A 20,226-nucleotide genomic window follows, 5' to 3' on the forward strand; every position below is an offset into this window, starting at 1 on the left:
TCAAGGGTGAAACCGGTATGAATGAGAATAGATTTGCTTTAAAGCATCAAGAAAGTCATCCTGAGTCTTACTTTTCTTTAGCACAGTGGAGAGGCTTTGACACTAAAATATAGAGGTGGAAAGCATGATCTACAAGTTTTGGTGCACCTTACATGCTGTCCAGTTCTCAGCATAGATGCAACCTTCACATAGTAACAGTACACCTCCCACGTGTCACTTGGCCAGGGACAGAACTTCTTGGATTCAAAACTATGTGTCATGCAAAGTAATTTTCTTGATGTGCTGGAGTACTTTGATCACACAACACGCAAGAAGACAGAGGTCCTACTCTAGAAATTACCCAGCCTACCCCATCTGGTACCAACAATTAATGTCTGCAAATACCAAGCTGTTGCTTTCTTTCCTGGATTGCTTGCTGCTCTGTTTTGTTCATATCTAACTGCTGGTTTACAAGTTCAAGAGTTGCTGGATAATCATATCAGGATCTTTCCTTCCTTTTCCTTTTCCTTTTCCTTTTCCTTTTCCTTTTCCTTTTCCTTTTCCTTTTCCTTTTCCTTTTCCTTTTCCTTTTCCTTTTCCTTTTCCTTTTCCTTTTCCTTTTCCTTTTCCCTTGCCTTCTCATAGCTACTGAAACTATGAATCTGGATTGGTAGAAGATGAGTACAGGATCATTTTCCTCACTATAGTACATTCAGGGCAAGCAGTATTCCATTTAGCACTTAGGTAAACTGCCCCTAGCTTCTTGCATAAACTGGAATTTATTGGAACATATTTAAATACTTTTACAATCTAAAATCCCTACAATACATTGAAGAATTTCTTAATTGGTAAGATTTATTAAAAAGATAAAAGTCTTAAGATAATACCCATTTTAAATATATTCTGCCAAAATAGGCATTCTATTTTGTCAAATTTACTTTTTTATTGCAAATAAACAGAATTATAGGGAAAAGTAAAACTTAACAGCTTAGATTTTTTGCCTTGCATTATTTATATATTCAAATTTGCAAATCTAACAGTTTGTTAACCAGAATAGCCAGTGTAGTTTTTGATATTTTCGCCTCATGTAGTTATTCTGTTATTTGGCCTTTTAAAATGCCTTTTGATTTCTCCTAGTTATAGTATAGGAGGGAGGCCTGTGCTAAACATGTATTTTTTCTGTTTTGACTGTAGTAGTAGCACAAAAAATAAAGGCTACGTTATGCCTGCAATGGTTCCTTCATGCCTACATGATTCTCTCCATGAGCTGAGTCATGAAACAGTTTAGATTGAAGGGACCTGTAAAGGTCATCCAGTCCAACCCCCTGGCAATGACCAGGGACATCTTCAACAAGATCAGGTTGCTCAGAGCCCCATCCAGCCTGGTCTTGGATGTTTCCAGGGATGAAGCACCCATCACCTCTCTGGGCAACCTGTTCCAGGGTTTCAACACACTCACTGTAAAAAATTTCTTTCTCATATCCAGTCTAAATTTTTCTTATATCCAGACCCTCTTTTTGTTTAAAACCGTTACCCCTTGTCCTATACCAACAGGCCCTGCTAAAAAGCTTTTCTGTTATAGACTCACTTTAGGTACTGGAAAGCTACAATAAGGTCTCCCTGGAGTCTTCTCTTCTTCAGGCTGAACAAGCCCAGCTCTCTAGGCCTGTTTTCATAGGAGAGTTTTTCCATCCACCTGGTCATCTTTGTGGCCCCTCTGCTTCCCTGTGCAGGGGGCTCCCAGCCCAATGCAGTCCTCCAGGTGGAGGGCAGTTAGAGAGGCAGAATCACCTCCCTTGACTTGCTGGCCATTCTTCTTTTGCTGCAGCCAAGCATGCTGTTGACCTTCTGGGCTGCGAGCACACACAGTTGGTTCATGCCCAACTTTTTGTCAACTGAAACTCCCAAGTCCTTTTCTTCAAGGCTATTGTCCATGAGGTCTTCTTCCAGTATGTACTGTATGTAAAGGTATAATATCATCTCTTAGCTGTCTCTTTTTTAAACCAAATGACCCACCGATGTGTGTGAGTAATTCAAACTATGTTCCAATGTGCATTAATGTGCTCTTGCTTAAGCCATATTTCATTTGCTATGGGGCCCTTTGCCATTTCTTGGTATTGTAAAGTCCTCCGTTTCTCAATAATTTCCTTAACATTTTATGTTAAAATCATCATTAACCTGCTACCTTTTTTGCAGCCTGTAAATAAACCTGTTGAATATGAGTACTATGGCATCAAACATAGTTAACTCTTTTCTGTCTCCTGAAAAAATCTCAAATAAATGCCAGAATTTGGCCTTTCAGCCTATGCTTCATTACCTCAACAGTCTCTTATGAGCACTGTGCCACTGTTGAAGATTTTTATGCTGTATACATAATGATGCTGAAAATGTTAGTACACAATTAAACAAAAATATTTCAACTAACCAGAAGTTCTTATTTATAGAAGCATACTGGTACTTCAACTGGCTTTGATAATTTGACAGAGGACAGTCAAAATGGTCCTGCAGGTAACTGCTTGCTCAAGCAGTAACGGGTTTCCTCTTTGCCTCCCTTGAAAAACAAGGGAAGAAAAGCTGATATTAAAAGCCTCTCTGACATTAGCCAGCCACCTAAATAAATAAGTTTCCAGAGACTCTAACCTAATGCTGCACCATCCTAGCCTGTACTCAGTCCACAGAGTTGCTAATACGAAGGCAGAGTGCGTTATGATCAGATAAGCAGTCTTCTGTGTAAAATACTTGAAATTCGTTGGAATATGTTTTCCAAGTAAATTGCTAATCTGAGTACAGAAAACTGTATTACTCTCTTCCTGAGATGTTTTCTGAGCTTGATTTTCAAATACATTCTAATTTGGAAAGGGACAAAGTACTGATTCTATCAGTAGAGATGCAATCAGGACAATGAGGTTCAATCTCAATTCTAGAAAAAAGTGGGATTCTTCTTTTCAGTTTGCTTTAACAGATACACGGTGTAATGGAGTGAATCAAGATGTCAAAACTAAGAGGATAAGAGTACTTTGTTTTATGTGTCTTCATTTTAGCCAAACCCTATCTATTTTCTTGACTTGTTACTACAACTAGAAGAAGCATTTACTCTTACATTTTGTGAATATGCTGGATATATAGATAGTGATGTACTTATTTTTATTTTCTAAGGCAGCATTTTTCCTGTTGATAGAATTTTTAATTATGTTCTTTAAAATTGTTCTGATCACTCTTATTTGTACAAACAGTAAAAGCCTTCATGCTTTTCTGCATATTCCAGTTATGTTCTGTCTGCCCTTAATTAAAAAAACCTTATAAATATGAAAATTCTCTTGCTAAAGCTGTACTGTCATTTGTTTGTATCTTTCATTGCTGTAGGTTCTAGATGAAATGAAAGAAGGTCTAGTTATCTATATATCAGTCTGAATTTTCCCTACAACTTACCCATTTTTGAAATGAAAAATTGATAAGCATTAAAACAGGCATTATTTTAAATCCATGTATCTGAAACATCTAGTACAAGGATTCCCCTTGTACATGCACTTCATCTATGTGTCTTTCAAGGAGCTGAGTACTTCAACTGTTATTCGTTTAAAATCCAACTCAGACTTGTCATCTGAATGATTAAAAATAAGCTTCCAAAATAAAAGAAAGTAAAAAGTCCATCTACTCATTATTTTTATCTTCCCACATATCAGGGATGTCACTTAACTTTTACAACACAGACACACACAAAAAGAGTATGATTTACTACCAGTCATAATAATTTTTTTCTTAGTCACTTTAAGCAGAATAAAAAAATTAAAATTATATTAGTTCCCTATTTTTGAAATTGGAAAGTTAACTGTCTAACTCTGTTGCTTTCCTATGGTTGACAAAGTACAACTCAAATAGAAGCATTCAGATAGTGCTGCATGTGGTATCTGGATTATTATCTCCTGCCCTTTCAAGACTCTGTTTGATATCAAGGTGTTTTAAAGCTGGATGAGCACACATGGAGCTCTCTATAGAGCTTATGTTGTTTAATAAAAAGACTATTCAATATAACTGTTCATAGGGAATCTTATTTGAAGAATTTCTAGATAACAAAAAAGAGCTATTTCATAAAAAAGATAACCCTTATCACTGGGAAAAAAAAATCTATTAAATGAAAAATATTCCATTCTGACAGTTTTACATTTGCTTCTTCTTGCTAAACTATAGAAAACGGATCATTGGGGAAATATTATAGTTAGCAATGTAGGAAATAAAACTGCAGTAAGTAGCAGCTTAGAAAAAGTGATTGACGTACTCAATATCATGAATGAGAGAGAGAAGCCATGATGGCATGGGGAATGGGACATAATCTATATAGTCTCACTATTGCTTACTTAAACAAACCGGTTTTTCCAGACAGTGAAACTTTTCAATTACTAGGTTTTGAGGGAATAAAGAATCAATTTACTTATATCTGCAATACTGAAAAAGTCATTACATGATCCAGTAATTTCTGTTTCAAGTTCCATGGTTTTGTATTTGTGTACTGATCTGCAAGAATGCACTTGTTTCTTGCTAATCCTTACATTATCTTATGTTAAAGTGTTAAAGTTATCCCTTTAGCATCACTTTAACACCTGGCACTTTGCTCTTAAGTACATCTGTAACAGGGGAGGTAGAAGAATGATGTTCAGGAGCAAATCCAAAGAGTACTTCATCAGTGAACTTTGCAATTGGTCCCTGTTTTAATTCTTTATGTTCCACACTTCTAATCGCTGAAAATAATTTTTGACAACGATGAGTGCTCAGTGATAAGAAATGGATGCAGACCACATCTGAAGGGGAATGTTGTGGTCAGAGTTAGAAGCAATGCCATTATCAAAACGTTTGTGCTGTCAAAACCACAGAAAAAAATATCTGCAGAGACTGAGATGTGCCACAAACAATGAATGCAAAAGGTGATCAAATTTTCTCTTAAATCTCTAAGCTTTTTTGTAACCTTCTGAATAGTAAAGTTCTCTTCTTGTAAGAGAACTATTAATATGTTCCCTCTGTTCTTTATGTTACTCTTTCTCTTCCTATTGCTTTCCATTAACAGAATTAATTTCTACTGCATGGTATTATCTACATGTTTCTCTAGACTCCTCATTTACCTTTTCCTTGGTTTGCTGCTTTTTTTTAAAAAAATGCTGCATTCTGTGCATCACAAAAATCCAAACCCAATTACCTACTTGTCAGTTCGCTTTCCATCCAAAAATATGCTATAATTTTAGCCCTCCTTAAACTAAATAAAATTCTTTGGATGGAGGAAGAGTTAGGTCAGTAATCCAGAATATAGTATATATTTTATACGCCTTTGGGCCATTTTGAATGCATATATTCAACACTTTTTCACTCTACTGTATACACAAGGTGAGGATGTAAATCTTGTCTAACAAGGGTAATCCCAACTAATCTTTTTTCTTTCTTTTGATAGTCCATATTCTTGATAAAATAGACAGTAGTCAAATCTTTTTGGTAACTGGTATAGTTTACACTTCAACTAATCTGTTTTATGCTAAGTAAACATCTGATCTAAAGATTATGAACAGAGAAAATTTATTTTAGTGCTTCAATGCCAACACAGCATTATATGCATTTTTGCAGTTTTTACAAAGCAAGCAGCAATCAAAAGAGCAGTTCTTATACAAAAACATTTGAAAAAGTCCTTCGTATGCAATATATTTATTTCATTATTTGTAAAGACAGTATCAAACATGGTATAAGTGAAAAATACTAGCTGAATTGTCCAGTGTTTTCTCTTGTTAATGAAAGCTAATATTGTACGTCATGCTAAAAAGGAAGACTTAATTTTAGTTTAACTTTAAAAGATGGGGTGGAATTACTAAACAACCTGTAACTGACAAGCAAAAGATACTTTAGGGCACACGGAATATCGTGGTTAAAGTAAAAAATTAAGATTTAAGATTTCATATTCATTTAAGCTTACCTCTTCAGAGCCAGAGCCAAAAATCAGCAGGTCAAAAGGTATTGCAGCAACCATGTCAATTAGGAACCAGCCTTTGAAGTAGTGAATTGCTATTTTTGCTGGGTCACTTACCACTTCTTCATTCTGGTTTACATATGTTGTTCTGAAGTTTATTAGAATGTCAATGATAAACATAATATCCACAATTAAATCTACAACATTCAGTGGGCTGCAGGAATATCCACACTCTCTCCTCTTCCGGTCCTCACTATCATTCAGAAGGAAGGCAGCAGAGTAAGGAGTGAATATGGCCGTGTATATTACCAGCAACAAAATGAGCCAGTCCCAGACAGCTTTGAAAGGACTATAGTGCAATATAGTAAACTTGTTGATGCGAGGTGTCTGGAGTTTATATTCTGGTAGAACATCAGCCCCTAAGGATAGAACCTACAATAAGAAATATACCATGTCAATAAACATACAGTGTATCTATTGAAACATACAGTAAACTTAGAAAATACAGGACAAACTTTAAAAGTATTTCACTGTAGTTTTGAGGATTAAGCTTCAATTGGTGTTTTGGCAAAATAAACTTCTGTGAAATTCATAATCTCTGCCAGGTCCAATAAATTCATTGACAATTTTTCACGTTAGGTTGATTCTTGTCCCCTGTAGCAACCCTTAAGTGGCATATCTAGTACATAAAATTTGCATAATTAAGCATGTCATCAAATTAATTTATCCACCACATGATAACCTCGCCAGCCTGTTCATGGCCAGTGAATGACTTTTCTTGCAGTGATGTAGTGTTTTTCTCCCAAAGCAGATCTTTTATCATTGGCTTAAATTCACCAAAAAGAGTCTGCTCTCATTAGAAATTGTAGGCAATCAGAAATAAAAAAACGGTAGAGAAAGATCTGTTAGTGTCCTTAACAGCTATCTCCAATTTGAGTCCTGTGTTGTAGAAAACTTTCATGCACGGACAGATTTCACTGAGGCTGTAATTCTAGTTCAGCTAAAGGTGTGACAAAGAAGGATACCACAGGAGTATGGCTTTTTGCTCCACTTCTACTATTGTCAGTGCCTAAAGCTTGTTATTATTCCTTTAGAAGTATGGATTTGTTGTCTGCTGATGTTATCAAGTTGGATTTCAATTTTATTTGGAAGGATTATGTTTGTAAGCATTGCTTAATTTGCTGGTTCTGGAAGCTGAAATGTTTGCTTTGTTGCAAAGAACAAGCATAGTGTGGGCACCAGATAAAACAAATTTCCTTTGACTGCTCCTCCAGTCTGACTGAAATCTGACAAGAAGGAATAAAACCTTGAAGGATAAGAAGGTAAATTATGTTTTTGCCCCTATTCAGTGTTTGTTGTAGTTATAGAGACTGTCAGTAATGATGCTAATTATTGCCTTCTGTGCTGCAAGTGATCTCCAAATCCTACGGGGCTCAGATCACCACTTCATTTTGTACAGACCAATGAACAAACATCAGATGGTGACAATCTCTAGTTACTACCCATTGTAGCAATATATTCATATTCGAGAAATCTTATACCCTTTTCCCTTTACTTCTACTTATTCCTTATTTCCATGCTAATTGAAAACAATTATATTTAGAAAATCATATATTGCAAAGGTTATTAAAATGAATAATTCTACACAAATGAAATAATGATTGGAAGAAGAAATACCTTATCTGCAACATTGTCTGCTTTTATTTGCCTTTTTTTTTACAGTTACTAGTTTGGGATTTGAGATTTCAGCTTGTTCAAGATGGAGGAAGTTCGTGCTCCTCAAACATAATCTTATAAAATTGTAAGGGTCAGCACACTTCTTTATGTTTAACATTCCAATAGCAAGTGTTGTATAAAGATCCTATCCTTATTAATCAGTGGGACTTCTTATTAAGTCAAGTTCTACTCTGAAAATGTTGTGAGAACACAAGGGTTAATAACCACTCTTCTTTAAACTGTGAAGGTAGAAAAAATTAAGCCATCCAAAAGATTATATGGTAGCTTCAAGCAACCATTAAGCACTGTGCTGACCTGGTGGTAGAGGTTGTTCATCAATTTTTTGTATTGTAACTAGGACTTGCACTTAACTAATGGTGCTAGCTAGTTTTTTATGCATCAAACGCATTAGCTGGCAGCAAGCTGAAGCATTGCTTAGTCTTTTAAGCAGTCTTAATATTTTCAGAACCCCACCTGGTGAGTTGACAAGAATATTTTCTTAGTATTTGAGAGCAGTGAGTACATGTGACAAGGGAATTGCTATTTATAAAATTTATATCGCTGTTCTCCTGCTGGATTTACAGACAATGAAGGAAATGGATTAGACAGAAAGAACAATACAGCTTACTTCACAAGTTTCTTGCAGTTGCTTAAAAATTCCAGACAGTGTGCTTCACTTCAGAGCAACACATAATGTAAATTGGACTTATTCCCCTGAAATCTGGCTCCTAGTCTCATTTTAGTTACATTTAGTAACACTCCTAGGTTGATTTAGACTGAATTAGGTGAAACTGAAAAGGTAAAAAAAAAAGCCAACTGGACAAAATGAGGGTACAGCAGTATAAAAGTGATTGTAGCAGAAATGGATCCAACTTTTTTTTGTTTTAGTTTTGTAGACACACACAAGAGTGACTGATGGTTGTGAGTTTCATATTCATAATGTGATACAGAACTTTTTGTTTCTGCATTGCTTACTCGCATGCAATGAAAAGTGAAAACAAACACTCATGTAACTATTTTTGTTTGCTGTATCTTAAGAAAGAAGATGGGATTTCATTTCTGAAATAAAAAAGAATCACAGTTGCACATACACAGAAAGGAGAAAACACAGTATTTAGTTTCATATTGGCAGTTTCCACAAAGACTAATTGAATATGAGATGAATTTGTCCTTTTGCTATTCTGTAACATCCTTGCAAGGTTTGTGTACTGGTGTTGGCTAATCTTGGCCATCTTGGCTAGATAGAAGACTTCAGTTTACTTAGAAATCCACTCAAATGACTTTTAATATTTCCACTTGATTAAAATAGATGTTGGCAAATTCACTGTTAGTAAAAAGACAATTTATTAACTCTGGGCAATTTATTCTCTTCTGGACAATGAAGCTCTCATATTTTGGATTGTAAAAGAGGTAGCTTAGGGAATGAAACATTTTTAAGTAGTGTGACTGGGACAAGAATGAAATATTGCAGTGTTAAAAAGTCTTTGAACCTTGGGATAAGACATGATGAGAAAGCCAAGCTTTCTTGCATCTTACTAAAAAGAAGACTATAATGCTTAATCACAAAAGTCATAGTAGCTTAATCACAAAAGTCATAGTAGCTGCAATGGGTTTCTCTTAAGAAAAACTGGAGGTATTCAACCCTGATGAAATACTATCTCACTGTGGCTTTCCTGGTGAAAGCAATAATGTATTTATAACTGGTGTGTTTTACAAGCAGTATTAGATTATAAGATTCAATCTTTTTATAACAAGACCATCTCAAGGTTACATAGGCTGTGCTGTATTTTGCCTTTGAGTAAAGAACTCTGATATAAAATTCAGCTTTTCCTGTGTTCCTGTTTATCCCATTCACTGTTAAAGCAACGCTGCTGCAAGTGAGAAGACTTCATTAAAACACATCTTTCATTCTGAGAATCTTGCTTGAGGTGTTTGAGAATCACAGACAGGGCTGGTGAACACCTTTAACTCTTTTTAGGTTCATGTATTCACTTCTTAAGATCACAACTTCAAGGTAGCATTTATTATAGAAGGGCTACATTCAGATATCCAGAAAAATATGGAGTGAAATCAAAGTAACTGTCATAAATTGACATGTTTTAGACAGATTTCTTTCTGAAGTGTTTGGTAGCTTTCAGTTTCTCAAAGATAACAGTACTTCATTGAAATTTAAAGAAAATATATTTAAGAAGAATGAAAATTTATTATTGGCCTAGGTTCTGTTAAGCAAGAGGAGAAAGGAAGCACGTGTACCAGAGGCACACCAGAGTTACTCTCATGTGATAGTTAATGAAAAAAAAAAACGATTCGGTAAGCCTTTATCACTTCAAATTGTATTACACTGTTCGTAGTGTTATCTTTTTCTGGGCAGTTCTAACATCTTTCCCCTTTAAGAAAACCTGTCTGGTACCAGGTATAATTTCTGTTCTGTGCTGTATTTAAAGGCCTTGTTTTTCACAGTATTTCTTGGTGAAGTGTCAAAGAGCCAAACTAGACTGATGTGATTTGCAACACATTGGCAAGATGCTTCACTAGGTAGCTAGACTGTGAAGGGGACTCTTGTTACATGCTCTGTGGCATCAGAGGCAGCAACAGCATTTGACTCTTCTTCGCTGTACAGGTTCTTTAATAAAATGGAATATATAGGCAAAATGTTAGACAAGATGTTGGATAATCTAGGAATTTTACTCTGGTGTCTGTTACTGAGTTTCTCAGACATCTTAGGCAAACTGATGTTTAACCCAACTTCTGTCAAGTAGAGAGAATAATATTTACCTACTAAACTGACAGTATCCTGCAAAGGAGAATGAGCAGAAAATATTTATAAAAGCTGTTCAAGAGCAAAGGGCTATCATAATTCTTACTTCTCTAAATTTAGTTGATTTTTTTTTTTTAAGATTAATTCACACAAATATTTGTCCTCTTCTCCCGCACCAAACAAAGTGTGACCAGCAGGTCGAGAAAGGTGATTTTTTCCTCTCTACTCCACTTTCATGAGACCCCACCTGCAGTGCTGCATCCAACTTTGGGTCTGCCTGCATAAGAAGGACGTGGACCTGTTGGAGTGAGTCCAAAGGAGGCACAAAGATGAGTAGGGAGCTGGAGCACCTCTCTTAATGAACACGGGCTGAGTTAAGGTTGTTCAGCCTGGAGAAGGGAAGGCTCCAGGGAGACCTTATAAGCACCTTCCAGTACCCACAAAGGGCCTAAAGAAAGTCAGAGAGAGGCTTTTTACAAGAGGACAAGGGGCAATGGCTTTAAACTGACAGAGGGCAGGTTTAGATTAGATATTAGGATGAAATTCTTTGTGAGGGTGGTGAGACACTGGAACTGGTTGCCCAAAGAAGTTGTGGAAGCCTCATCCCTGTCAGAATGTTCAAGGCCAGGTTGGATGGGGCACTGAGCAACCTTATTTAGTGGAAGGCAGCCCGGTCCATGTCAGAGAGATTGGAACGAGATGATCTTTAGGGTCCCTTCCAACCCAAACCATTCTATCATTCTGTGATTCTGCTATTGAAACTGTACAGTTTCAAGAGAGTCTGAGAGAGTCATACTGCTGTGTATCACATGTATATTCATAAATTTTGTTCTGAGGCATTTTCAGTCTCAATTTATTAAAGAATGCAAATACACACAGTAAAAACCAAAGATGTATAATAGTGTATTAATAAATCATAAGAGAAATCATAAATGATGAATGCCACCATGAATTGTTAAAGAAGTACTTCTGTCAAACCACTGCATGGATTTAGAGTATGGTTTCCTGGCTATCCTAGCACTGTATGAGAGCAAGTGTGGGGTAGGGTTATCATATGCTGGACCATGGCTCTTCTAGTGACTATTGAGCACATGGACGTGGAAAACAACCAGAAAGCATGCCCGATGCATTCAAGAAGCACTGAACTCATTCCATGAGCATATTGTGATTGTATGGACCAAATTCTATATGCAAATAATTCAGAAAATATTGGAACTTTTTCACTTCTGCTCAGAATTCACAATATATTTTTCCTGTATATTTTCAATCAGAGAGCAGATAGGTGACTATTGTACACTCGCAAAACCAATATATAACATATTCACAATCTAGTTGACACCTTTCATCATGGACAGAACCACTGCACATCCAGAAAATTTGAACAAAGGGCAGTGTTTACAGGTGACAAAATACCAAAAGAGGTGCATAGGCTTGGGGGAAACCCAATAGTTTTAAGATCATAAAATCATATGATAGATCATAGATCATTGTAGAATCAAGATAGATGGATACTGAGTATATCTTTATGAGAAGTAGACGTGGAAGTTTGGTGGGTGCAAAGCTTAATAAATTAGATTTTCAGAAAGGTACTTTGCTATTTCTCATGAGCAAGTGTGCCTCATATGAACTGTATATTTAAATGATGTAGTTATATTCAGTACTAAATACTGCTGCTTTTGCAACTGATGAACTGAAGTGAAGCTTTTACTAACAAGGTTAGCTCTTGCATAGCACCTTTCATGTTAAGAGAATTTCATAAACATTTAATAAAGTTCAAGCTATAAATATAGTCCCAAAATACTTGGGGACTTTAAAATAAACATTTATCTCACCTATAAAACATCCTTGTAAAACTACAGAAGAGGCTACCAGTCCAAATACAATGTTGAAATATTTATTTATGGGAAATACTATATGACATGAAAAAATATTATTTTGCCAGTATCTTGCTGGACTCAGTCCCATGTCAGATGTACAGCCCTGAGAGGTGAGTGGATAATCATTCCTGTGTCTTTAAGTCAGGAAAGCTGTAGCAAATCTAGAAACAAATCAGCTCTGTATACGCTAAGAGACTTGAATATCTTTATCATGTGATTGAAGAAACTTTAAAATTTCTGATTGTGTAAAGTGTATTCAGCACCAAGATATGAAATTCACATGAATATGTAAAAAAAGAAACAGAACCAGGATGATTATATTATGGGCATTATTGTAGAAATGAAGAATAAGGGAAGGAATTTGTAAGAACATTTGACTTTTCAGATCTTCTAATCCAAATACACTTCAAGATTGATTCAGAAAGCAAAAATCATCCATACTTGTTATCTGATTGTAAAAGTGGAAGGTGACTACATTAATGGACTGTAAAGCATGTTCTGTTTACTCAAAGAACATAGACAAGTGGTAACATGAGAACATTCATATCCTAATTTTTATAGGTGGTTTCTATTGATTATTAGGCTAGGTTAATCTCAATGACCTGTAAGTATTTTCACGAAACATGAAAAGCTATTTAGTTTAATATTTCTTTTTCCAGCAGGATTTTTAACTCTGAACAGGAGTTAGACAAGTTTGTTGTTGGTGACTAGGAAATCAAGGAAGGTAGAATCTCCTAGATGCAAGTAAAGCTAAGTTACTATTCCTGTTTACTCTTTAATACAGCTCATGATGCAGAATAAACACCGCCAGCCCAAGAGTACAGTCTCTTCCTTTCAACTGGCAGTTTTGAACTAATTTTCAGATCTTTATCAATAAGGCCAATAAGCATTGAAAAGGAAAATCTTGGAAAATGAAATGAGAAACATTAATCAGACACAGAAGCTAAAGCCATATTTCTGTAATAATTAACTCTTTTTGTCATGACCATAGACCTTAGATCTGAATGACAGCATGCTCAAAAAATGAAGCAGTGTTACTTTAGCTTTAAAATTATTTTAATAGATTTTGTAGAACTCTTTTCCCTGGATGTAACCTCTCCTGGTGCTATTTTCTCCTGTGTATTAGTTCTATTGAAGCTGCCAAGCTATAACTAGCAAGTATATCTATTCCCTTTTCTTCTCTATTTGTACTGTTACCGTGAGACCTCTACAGAGGAGATCTCTGAATCTAAAAAGAATCAAAAATAAATATTACACGAATACTAGTGAACAAATGGAAATTAAACCAACATTGACTTTCTGATAGTAGGCATTACCTAATTCCCTGAAAGACTATAATAGACTCATATTTCAGTCATCTTGATGATTGTATTCCTCATGCAGATATGAACAACTAACAAGATTACACCTGTACTGAAAGAAAGCTGAAGTACTATTGATTTAGTGCACCCTGCAAACACAGCATAACATACTGCTGTCATATATCAGCATTAAAAGGCATTTTTCCATGTAGAAAATATTTTTACATATCTTTCAAAGTACAGCTACTGAGGAACATCTTCTGAATGGGAACGTTAATACTTGTCTTCTTGTTTTATTCTTTTGTCTTTATTAAGCGCTTTAAAATAATGTGGTATGACTGTATATAATGCTGAATGCTAAAACATTCTCTATGAGACAGTTTGAAGTATAACAACGAGGTTTTATAACACAGTGTCTTAATGACTTCCGTATTTTTTAAGCTAATTTTTTGTTACAGAAAATTTGCTGCCGTGTGAAAATATGACTTGTCCTTGCCCGTCCTATATGTTTCCCATTTGGGACTTCACAGAGAAGAGGATATCAACTTCTTATTTAAAATATGGGCTCAATATTTCTTTGTTTTCAGGGTCAGAAACAGCACAATGCATTTTTTGTTGTTGTTGTTGTTTTCTTTTTTTTTAATTTTAGGTAGACATTGAAACAGAAATTTTGTTTTTAATGGCAAGATCTGAAAAAATCAAAGCTTATGTGACCATATTTTAAGCTTATTTGAGCGTATTTTAATTTTGGTTTTTTTCCAGATGTCAGTCTGTCACTAGATGAAGCTTGTTTGAGAGCAGTGGGACTTCTAGGGACTTCTGAGAGCCTTACAGGACTGAAGCCATGAAGTGCAAAACTTTTATAAAGTTATCAAATAGTTACATAAATCTATTCAGCTAAACATATTTACTTACAAAGTAATCCAAAATCTTCAAATGGTTAAGGAAATTTATGTATGTCCTGAAATTAAAGTAATAGAACAGCCTTTTTCTCATATTTCTTCAGTAAAATTGTGCAGATTTCATGGAAATAGTATTTATTGGATATTACCATCAAATAAAACTACTTCACCAAACTTGAATATATGCAATAATTTAGAAAACTCACTATCTCTAATCCATAATTTTTTCATGAATCAAGAAGCTAAAAAAGAGAAAGCATTTTTATATTTTCATTTTCCATTCATTATTTTCCATGAAAATATTAAGAAATGGTATACAGATCTTAAACCTCAGGAGCCTCTTCCTGCCAGTCAGCATATAATCACTTTCATATTTGTGGGTAATGCATCATCAGAGTAACACTTAAAAGCATATAGATTTACTGACAGGGCTTTACTAAACCTTAAACCTCAAATTAGTGATATAAAGTTTATCAAAGAAGACATTAAAAACTGACTTTTTTTAGCAAATGTTAGTGAAAGAATATGTATTAAAAGTTGTGTAACCCTTTTCTTTAATATTCACTAAGCGGTGTTTTTTCAGAAGAGAGAAAATGTTATACTTCAAAATTCTGGTGAATGCACTTCTGGCAACACTAAGATGCTAACAAACATTTATATGCATGATAATGAAACATCAAGGGTTACATTTTTAACAAGGTCTTAGATTATTGTGTGGTTTTTGGTCACCTAAAAGATATTTTCTGTTATCTGTTCATGGCACGGCAACAAAATAAGCAGATTTTGTGCTTGATGTTATCTCATCTTCCTCACAATATTTATGAAAAAAGTATCTTTCATTATTATCCATTTAGACTGGTTTGGTAACTGTCAAATATTTTGATGCAGCTAAAGAAAAGCATAAAAACTGTAAGAATTTCTGAAGTGCATGGAGTGAAAATGAAGCAGCTACATCCATAGTTTCATTCTATGATTACAGTACCTACTGACATAACTGTCAGGAGTAAAGAGGAAAGAAAGAAAAGTTCCTTATGCATACATTCATATTGAAGTTTAACCTTCAGTTTCATGGTAAATATTTTTTCCATAATAAGCAAAATAAGCAAACTTTAGTTTCTAGAAAATCCACATTGTGTAATTAGACCCTCTTAGTGTTTAAAAACATGTGAACTGCAGTTGAAACTGCTTAGGTAGATGGGGAAAAGCTTAATTTAGAAATGTCCATCTCCCTTATGGCTCTCCGTGTTTATGCCTACTGAGCATATTCCAACCCGATTCACTTAAACTAGACATTCAGTCTTAGTGTTCTGCCCAGGTTTCCCAGGTTCCTCTCTCAACATCACTTGTAGGAAAGTTTGGTTCATTACCCAAACTTCTATCAAATCTGGTCAGCAATATTTTAACCAAAAGCCATTTGGCAAAGGTAGATGGAACAGATTGCACACACATGTACACACAATGTGATGATACAAATTAAATTTCATTAGCAAAATCAACCTATAAAAACATGATCCAGATTTCTACGGCCATCCATTCAATTCTTACTGGTTCGGCAGAGAAAAAGAGTGGAGTTGTGACCATAGAGAACAGGCAGACAGACTTGCCTGTCCTCAGCCAGTAGCTGGATCTAACATTAGACACTTTTTGATGATCTAAAAACATATTTTGGTTTTGAGGAATTGTGGCAAGATGGTACGACCTTCATGGTGATTCTGCATTACCTACTCTGGTACTCTAACAAAACAAATATAGCACAGAATCAGCGAGACAAAACTAACTCCTTGGGAGCTCTGCGTTGCCTGTGTGATGTGAGATGTAGCTCATGCTTAGGAGACAACAGGATGTTTTATTTAAGGATTTAATCAGTGTCATGGTTCTGGCTGGGAGAGACTTAATTTTCTTCTTAGTAACTGGTACAGTGCTCTGTTTTGGATTTAATATGAGGATAATGCTGACAACACGCAGACGTATTGGTTGCTAAGTGGTGCTCACCCTAAGTCATGGACTTTTCAGTTTCCCAGGCTCTGCTAATGAGCAGGAGCACAAAAAGCTGCAAGGGAGCATGGCCAGGAGAGCTGACATAATCTGGACAAAGGGATATTCCATAGCATAGAATGTCATGTCCACTATATAAACTGAGGGGTGTTATTAGAAAGAGGGAGTGATCACAGCTCAGGAGCAGGCTTGGCATCAGTCAGCAAGCAATTGTATTGTAAAATACTCATTTTTCTTGGGTCTTCTCTCTCTCTCTTTTGCTCATTTTCTCTCCCTCTACCTCTCCTTTTAATTACAATTGCTATTAGTATCACTGTTATTATTACTATTATATTATTTTATTTTGTTTCAGTTATGAAGCTGTTCTTATCTTACCCTACAAGTTTTACTTTTTTTTCCTCCTGATTCTCCCTGCCATCCCACTGAGAGGACAGGAAGGACCTGAGCAAGCTGCTGTATAGTACTTAATTGCCAGCTAGGGTTAAATCGTGACAACCAGAGAGACATGGAAATCTTTTTGGTACTATTGCAGGCATCAAAAGCTCACTCCAGTGGAAAAATGCCTAGGATAGAAGCCTGTAAGCTTTAATGTTCTTAATGTTCATAGTTTTCTAGATATATTGACTAATTTTTCACACTGTGTAAACTGCAGTTTCCTTTGCTTACTTGATATTGTAGATGTAAGGAAGAGAGAAAATAGACAACATAATGTATCTGGAAATTACTATCCTATACAAAACTTGTTTTTTAATCTTTGTTTGAAAACCTGGAAGGAGGCTGCAGTCTGCATCCTCTCCTAACAAAATTCATCAAAATAAATGAGCTAGTCTCTGAAAGTTCTGCAGAATGACCATGAGCCACAGGAAGTTTTTGCTCACTTCCAAACCCAGCAACTAACAGCATTAGAGACTAAGCTGCAGCAAAAGATGCCACTCTCCTTTGGTTTTAGTTTTTCATTCTTAACCCACCTACAAACCCAGTGAAACTAAATTTTTCTGAATAGAAAAAATTGGTAGAGATGCGAGCCCATACCACATAGGAGTTCTTTTATTTCAAAAGAAAGTAGATTTCTGCGTAATTAGTAGGATTCATTTAGAAAGTGGAACATTTTCAAAGATGGATACTGAGATTAGGAAAAAATGCAAAGCTGTGAAAAAAAGAACTTTTCTTCCCATTTAATAAACATTCTTCATTTATTAGTAGTAGTATACTCAACAGGCTGTCTGAAGCAGAACATACCTTCTTATGCCAGCTTCTAAGATATTAAATGAGGAGTAGTTACTGCAATTTCCATAATTAAAACGATACTGCCTTAATGTAAAATTGGCAACTCTTTAAATAAAAAAATCTTATGCCTGAAAATACACCCAAAGTACCTTAGAGACAATTTCACTATGTGCTACAGTAAAAGATTTATTCAACTGTCAAGGAAAACCAGACTTACCTAAGATAAATCTAATACAAGTCCACCCTGATATCAAGAAGAAGAAGAAACTCTCAGCTTTCTATGTACTATAAATATCAACTAAATAATCATACAATTTAGGTATTTTATTACAGATAGATTTTTATTTTATAGTATATTTCTGCACTTTAGATGGCCTGAACTAGCCACTTTTAGTAAATACCTCCTAGGAATTTTTTTTGTGCCATGTTCATTAATTTTGTGTTCAGTAACACCCATACCACCTATAAAGCTCAATAAATGCTTTGAAAATACATGTCCCCACACTTATTAACACTCTCTGTCATAAACAAAGTATTTGGAATTCAATGACCCCTTGGTTTTTGACTCATACATCTGGTTCCTGATTTTTCCTTTACTGTGATTTTATTGTTATTTCAAAACAATTTATGGAGTGTTCCTCCTATTTTTTTTTCCAAAGCTTTATCTCTAAACTATTCTAGGTTTGCCCTTCTCTATTGATCCCATTACCAGTTACAAGCTGAAAGTGTCATCCAAGTTCTAACATGTGACAGGTAATAGATAAGGACAATGACCTTCTCATTTATCTTATTAATTTTGAGGGCATTCAGAATTCATCAAACAACGCACTATGCTGACTGGGGTTAATGGTCTTTGATATTTCTTGCTATTTCTTGCTATTTCTTACTATTTCTGCTACTATGAAAAAAATCTTAAATCCTATCAAACACTAACCAGAAAATATTTTCCTCACTTGCCAACACATCAAAACCAACCAATTCACGTGCTTTTCTCCTCTCCCCTGCCCAAGTCAAAAGAAAATAGCCTTGCAGCTATTTCTCTTTCATATGCTTAAGGCCACCTTAAATGTTAGAAGATAACTGCTTTATAGTCGCCCCCATACTACAGGAACTTTTTGCTCTTTAAAATTTAGTTTATTCATTAATGTCTCTCATTAGCAATGTGTGGGAACATACAAATTTCCTTGCAAACGTTCATCTTTCAAATTACCCAGCAGTTTCTCAGTTTATGTATTTGCTAGTATTACATTAAAAGGTAAAAGATTATTAAATTGTTAGCTGAACATACTTGCCTTTTTTGTCTGATGAAAATGACTCTTAATAGTTGTGAATATATAATTTCAGGTAAATGCTAAACATTGGTTGTCCAGCTTATGGCATTTTGTGGCTGAATCCAGCATTGGTACTAGAGTATGTACATGTGAGGTGCCTGGCACTAGAACTGAGTTCAGAATCCAAACCATTTGAGGGTAAGGGCACTAGACAGGGAGGAAGGGAGTCTTGAGTCTGAGTCCATGGTGCCCAGGGTTATATCTGTGGATTTTTTAACAGATGATCATTTATGTAAGATAAGTAACAGTCAAAACACTCTGGAATTACAGCCAGGACCACCCCTTTCTAAATGATTGTCCTAAATGTTAGGTACACAAGCAGTGGTCTTGAAAAAGGGCAGCTCTTTTGACCCATGACATCCTGAACTTTTTGCCCTCTACCCTCCATCTTTACACATGCCAGCTGATATTGCTGTCTATTGCTGGCTGATTTTCTCTGAGAAAACATATCCTTATGCTGACCTAAACATAGGAACTGTTTCCTGAGTTAACTTGGTAACCACCAGACTCTGATGTAACTTTGAAGTTGTGCTGTTTTGTGTAGGAGGTTGGGCTAGATGGCCTCTAGAGGTCTCTTTCACATTATATTTTTGCATGGTTCTAAGGTTACTCGAAAGAGGGACTGTGACTTCTTTTGTAGCTGTTTTAAGGCAACTGTAACTGTATGTGGGAAAGGTATTATTTCAGACTGTGCATATCAAATGGATCAGAGGATTCTCACAGTTCTCTGGATCTCGGTGGGGCTTGGCTTCTTGCAGTTCATGGTGAGACTGTTCTGGTAGGTGACAAAACTGTTGGTTTCAGCAGAGTAACCTACCAAGTTTAGAAACTTCCAAGGTCAATCCACCAGGAAGTGGGAGTTTGGGGGTTTATAGCTCTAGTCTAGAGAAATGAGACTTATCCAAATGCTGCCAACACCTTGGTTTCGATCAGCTTTACTTACATCAGTTCTTACACTCTCAACACTTTCAACAAATTATTTGCAGAACAAATTACAATGCAGTCTGAAAGCCTGTGTCTGCCTGTTTTCCCCCACTTATTAGCATCAAAAGAGGAATGTTGCTTTGGTTAATGATCTATTATTAAGAAGAGTCATATGCTTCATTCCATGTTGGCATCAAGGCAGTAACAACAAAGAGATCACGCAAAACATTGATTACTCAAAAGTGTAATTCGTAGAAGATACTGGATACTTT

The 20,226-nt window shown here is 35.5% G+C and overlaps 1 protein-coding gene across 5 annotated transcripts in view; it reads right to left on the reverse strand.

The window, feature by feature from the left end:
* KCNH7 (potassium voltage-gated channel subfamily H member 7) overlaps nucleotides 1-20,226 on the reverse strand; it is a 219,044-nt gene that overhangs the window by 41,713 nt on the left and 157,105 nt on the right. For 4 of the 5 annotated variants that reach the window (XM_027734194.2, XM_039382069.1, XM_027734195.2 and 1 more), the window contains one exon: nucleotides 5,930-6,355. In XM_027734194.2, the coding sequence (XP_027589995.1) occupies nucleotides 5,930-6,355 (426 nt within the window). The remainder of the gene's footprint in view (nucleotides 1-5,929; nucleotides 6,356-20,226) is intronic. The other variant, XM_039382071.1, reaches the window with a different exon arrangement.

This window comes from Pipra filicauda, unplaced genomic scaffold (assembly GCF_003945595.2).
Source record: "Pipra filicauda isolate LSUMZ 115617 unplaced genomic scaffold, ASM394559v2 scaffold253_size2546935_pilon, whole genome shotgun sequence".
NCBI classification, from domain to species: domain Eukaryota; kingdom Metazoa; phylum Chordata; class Aves; order Passeriformes; family Pipridae; genus Pipra; species Pipra filicauda.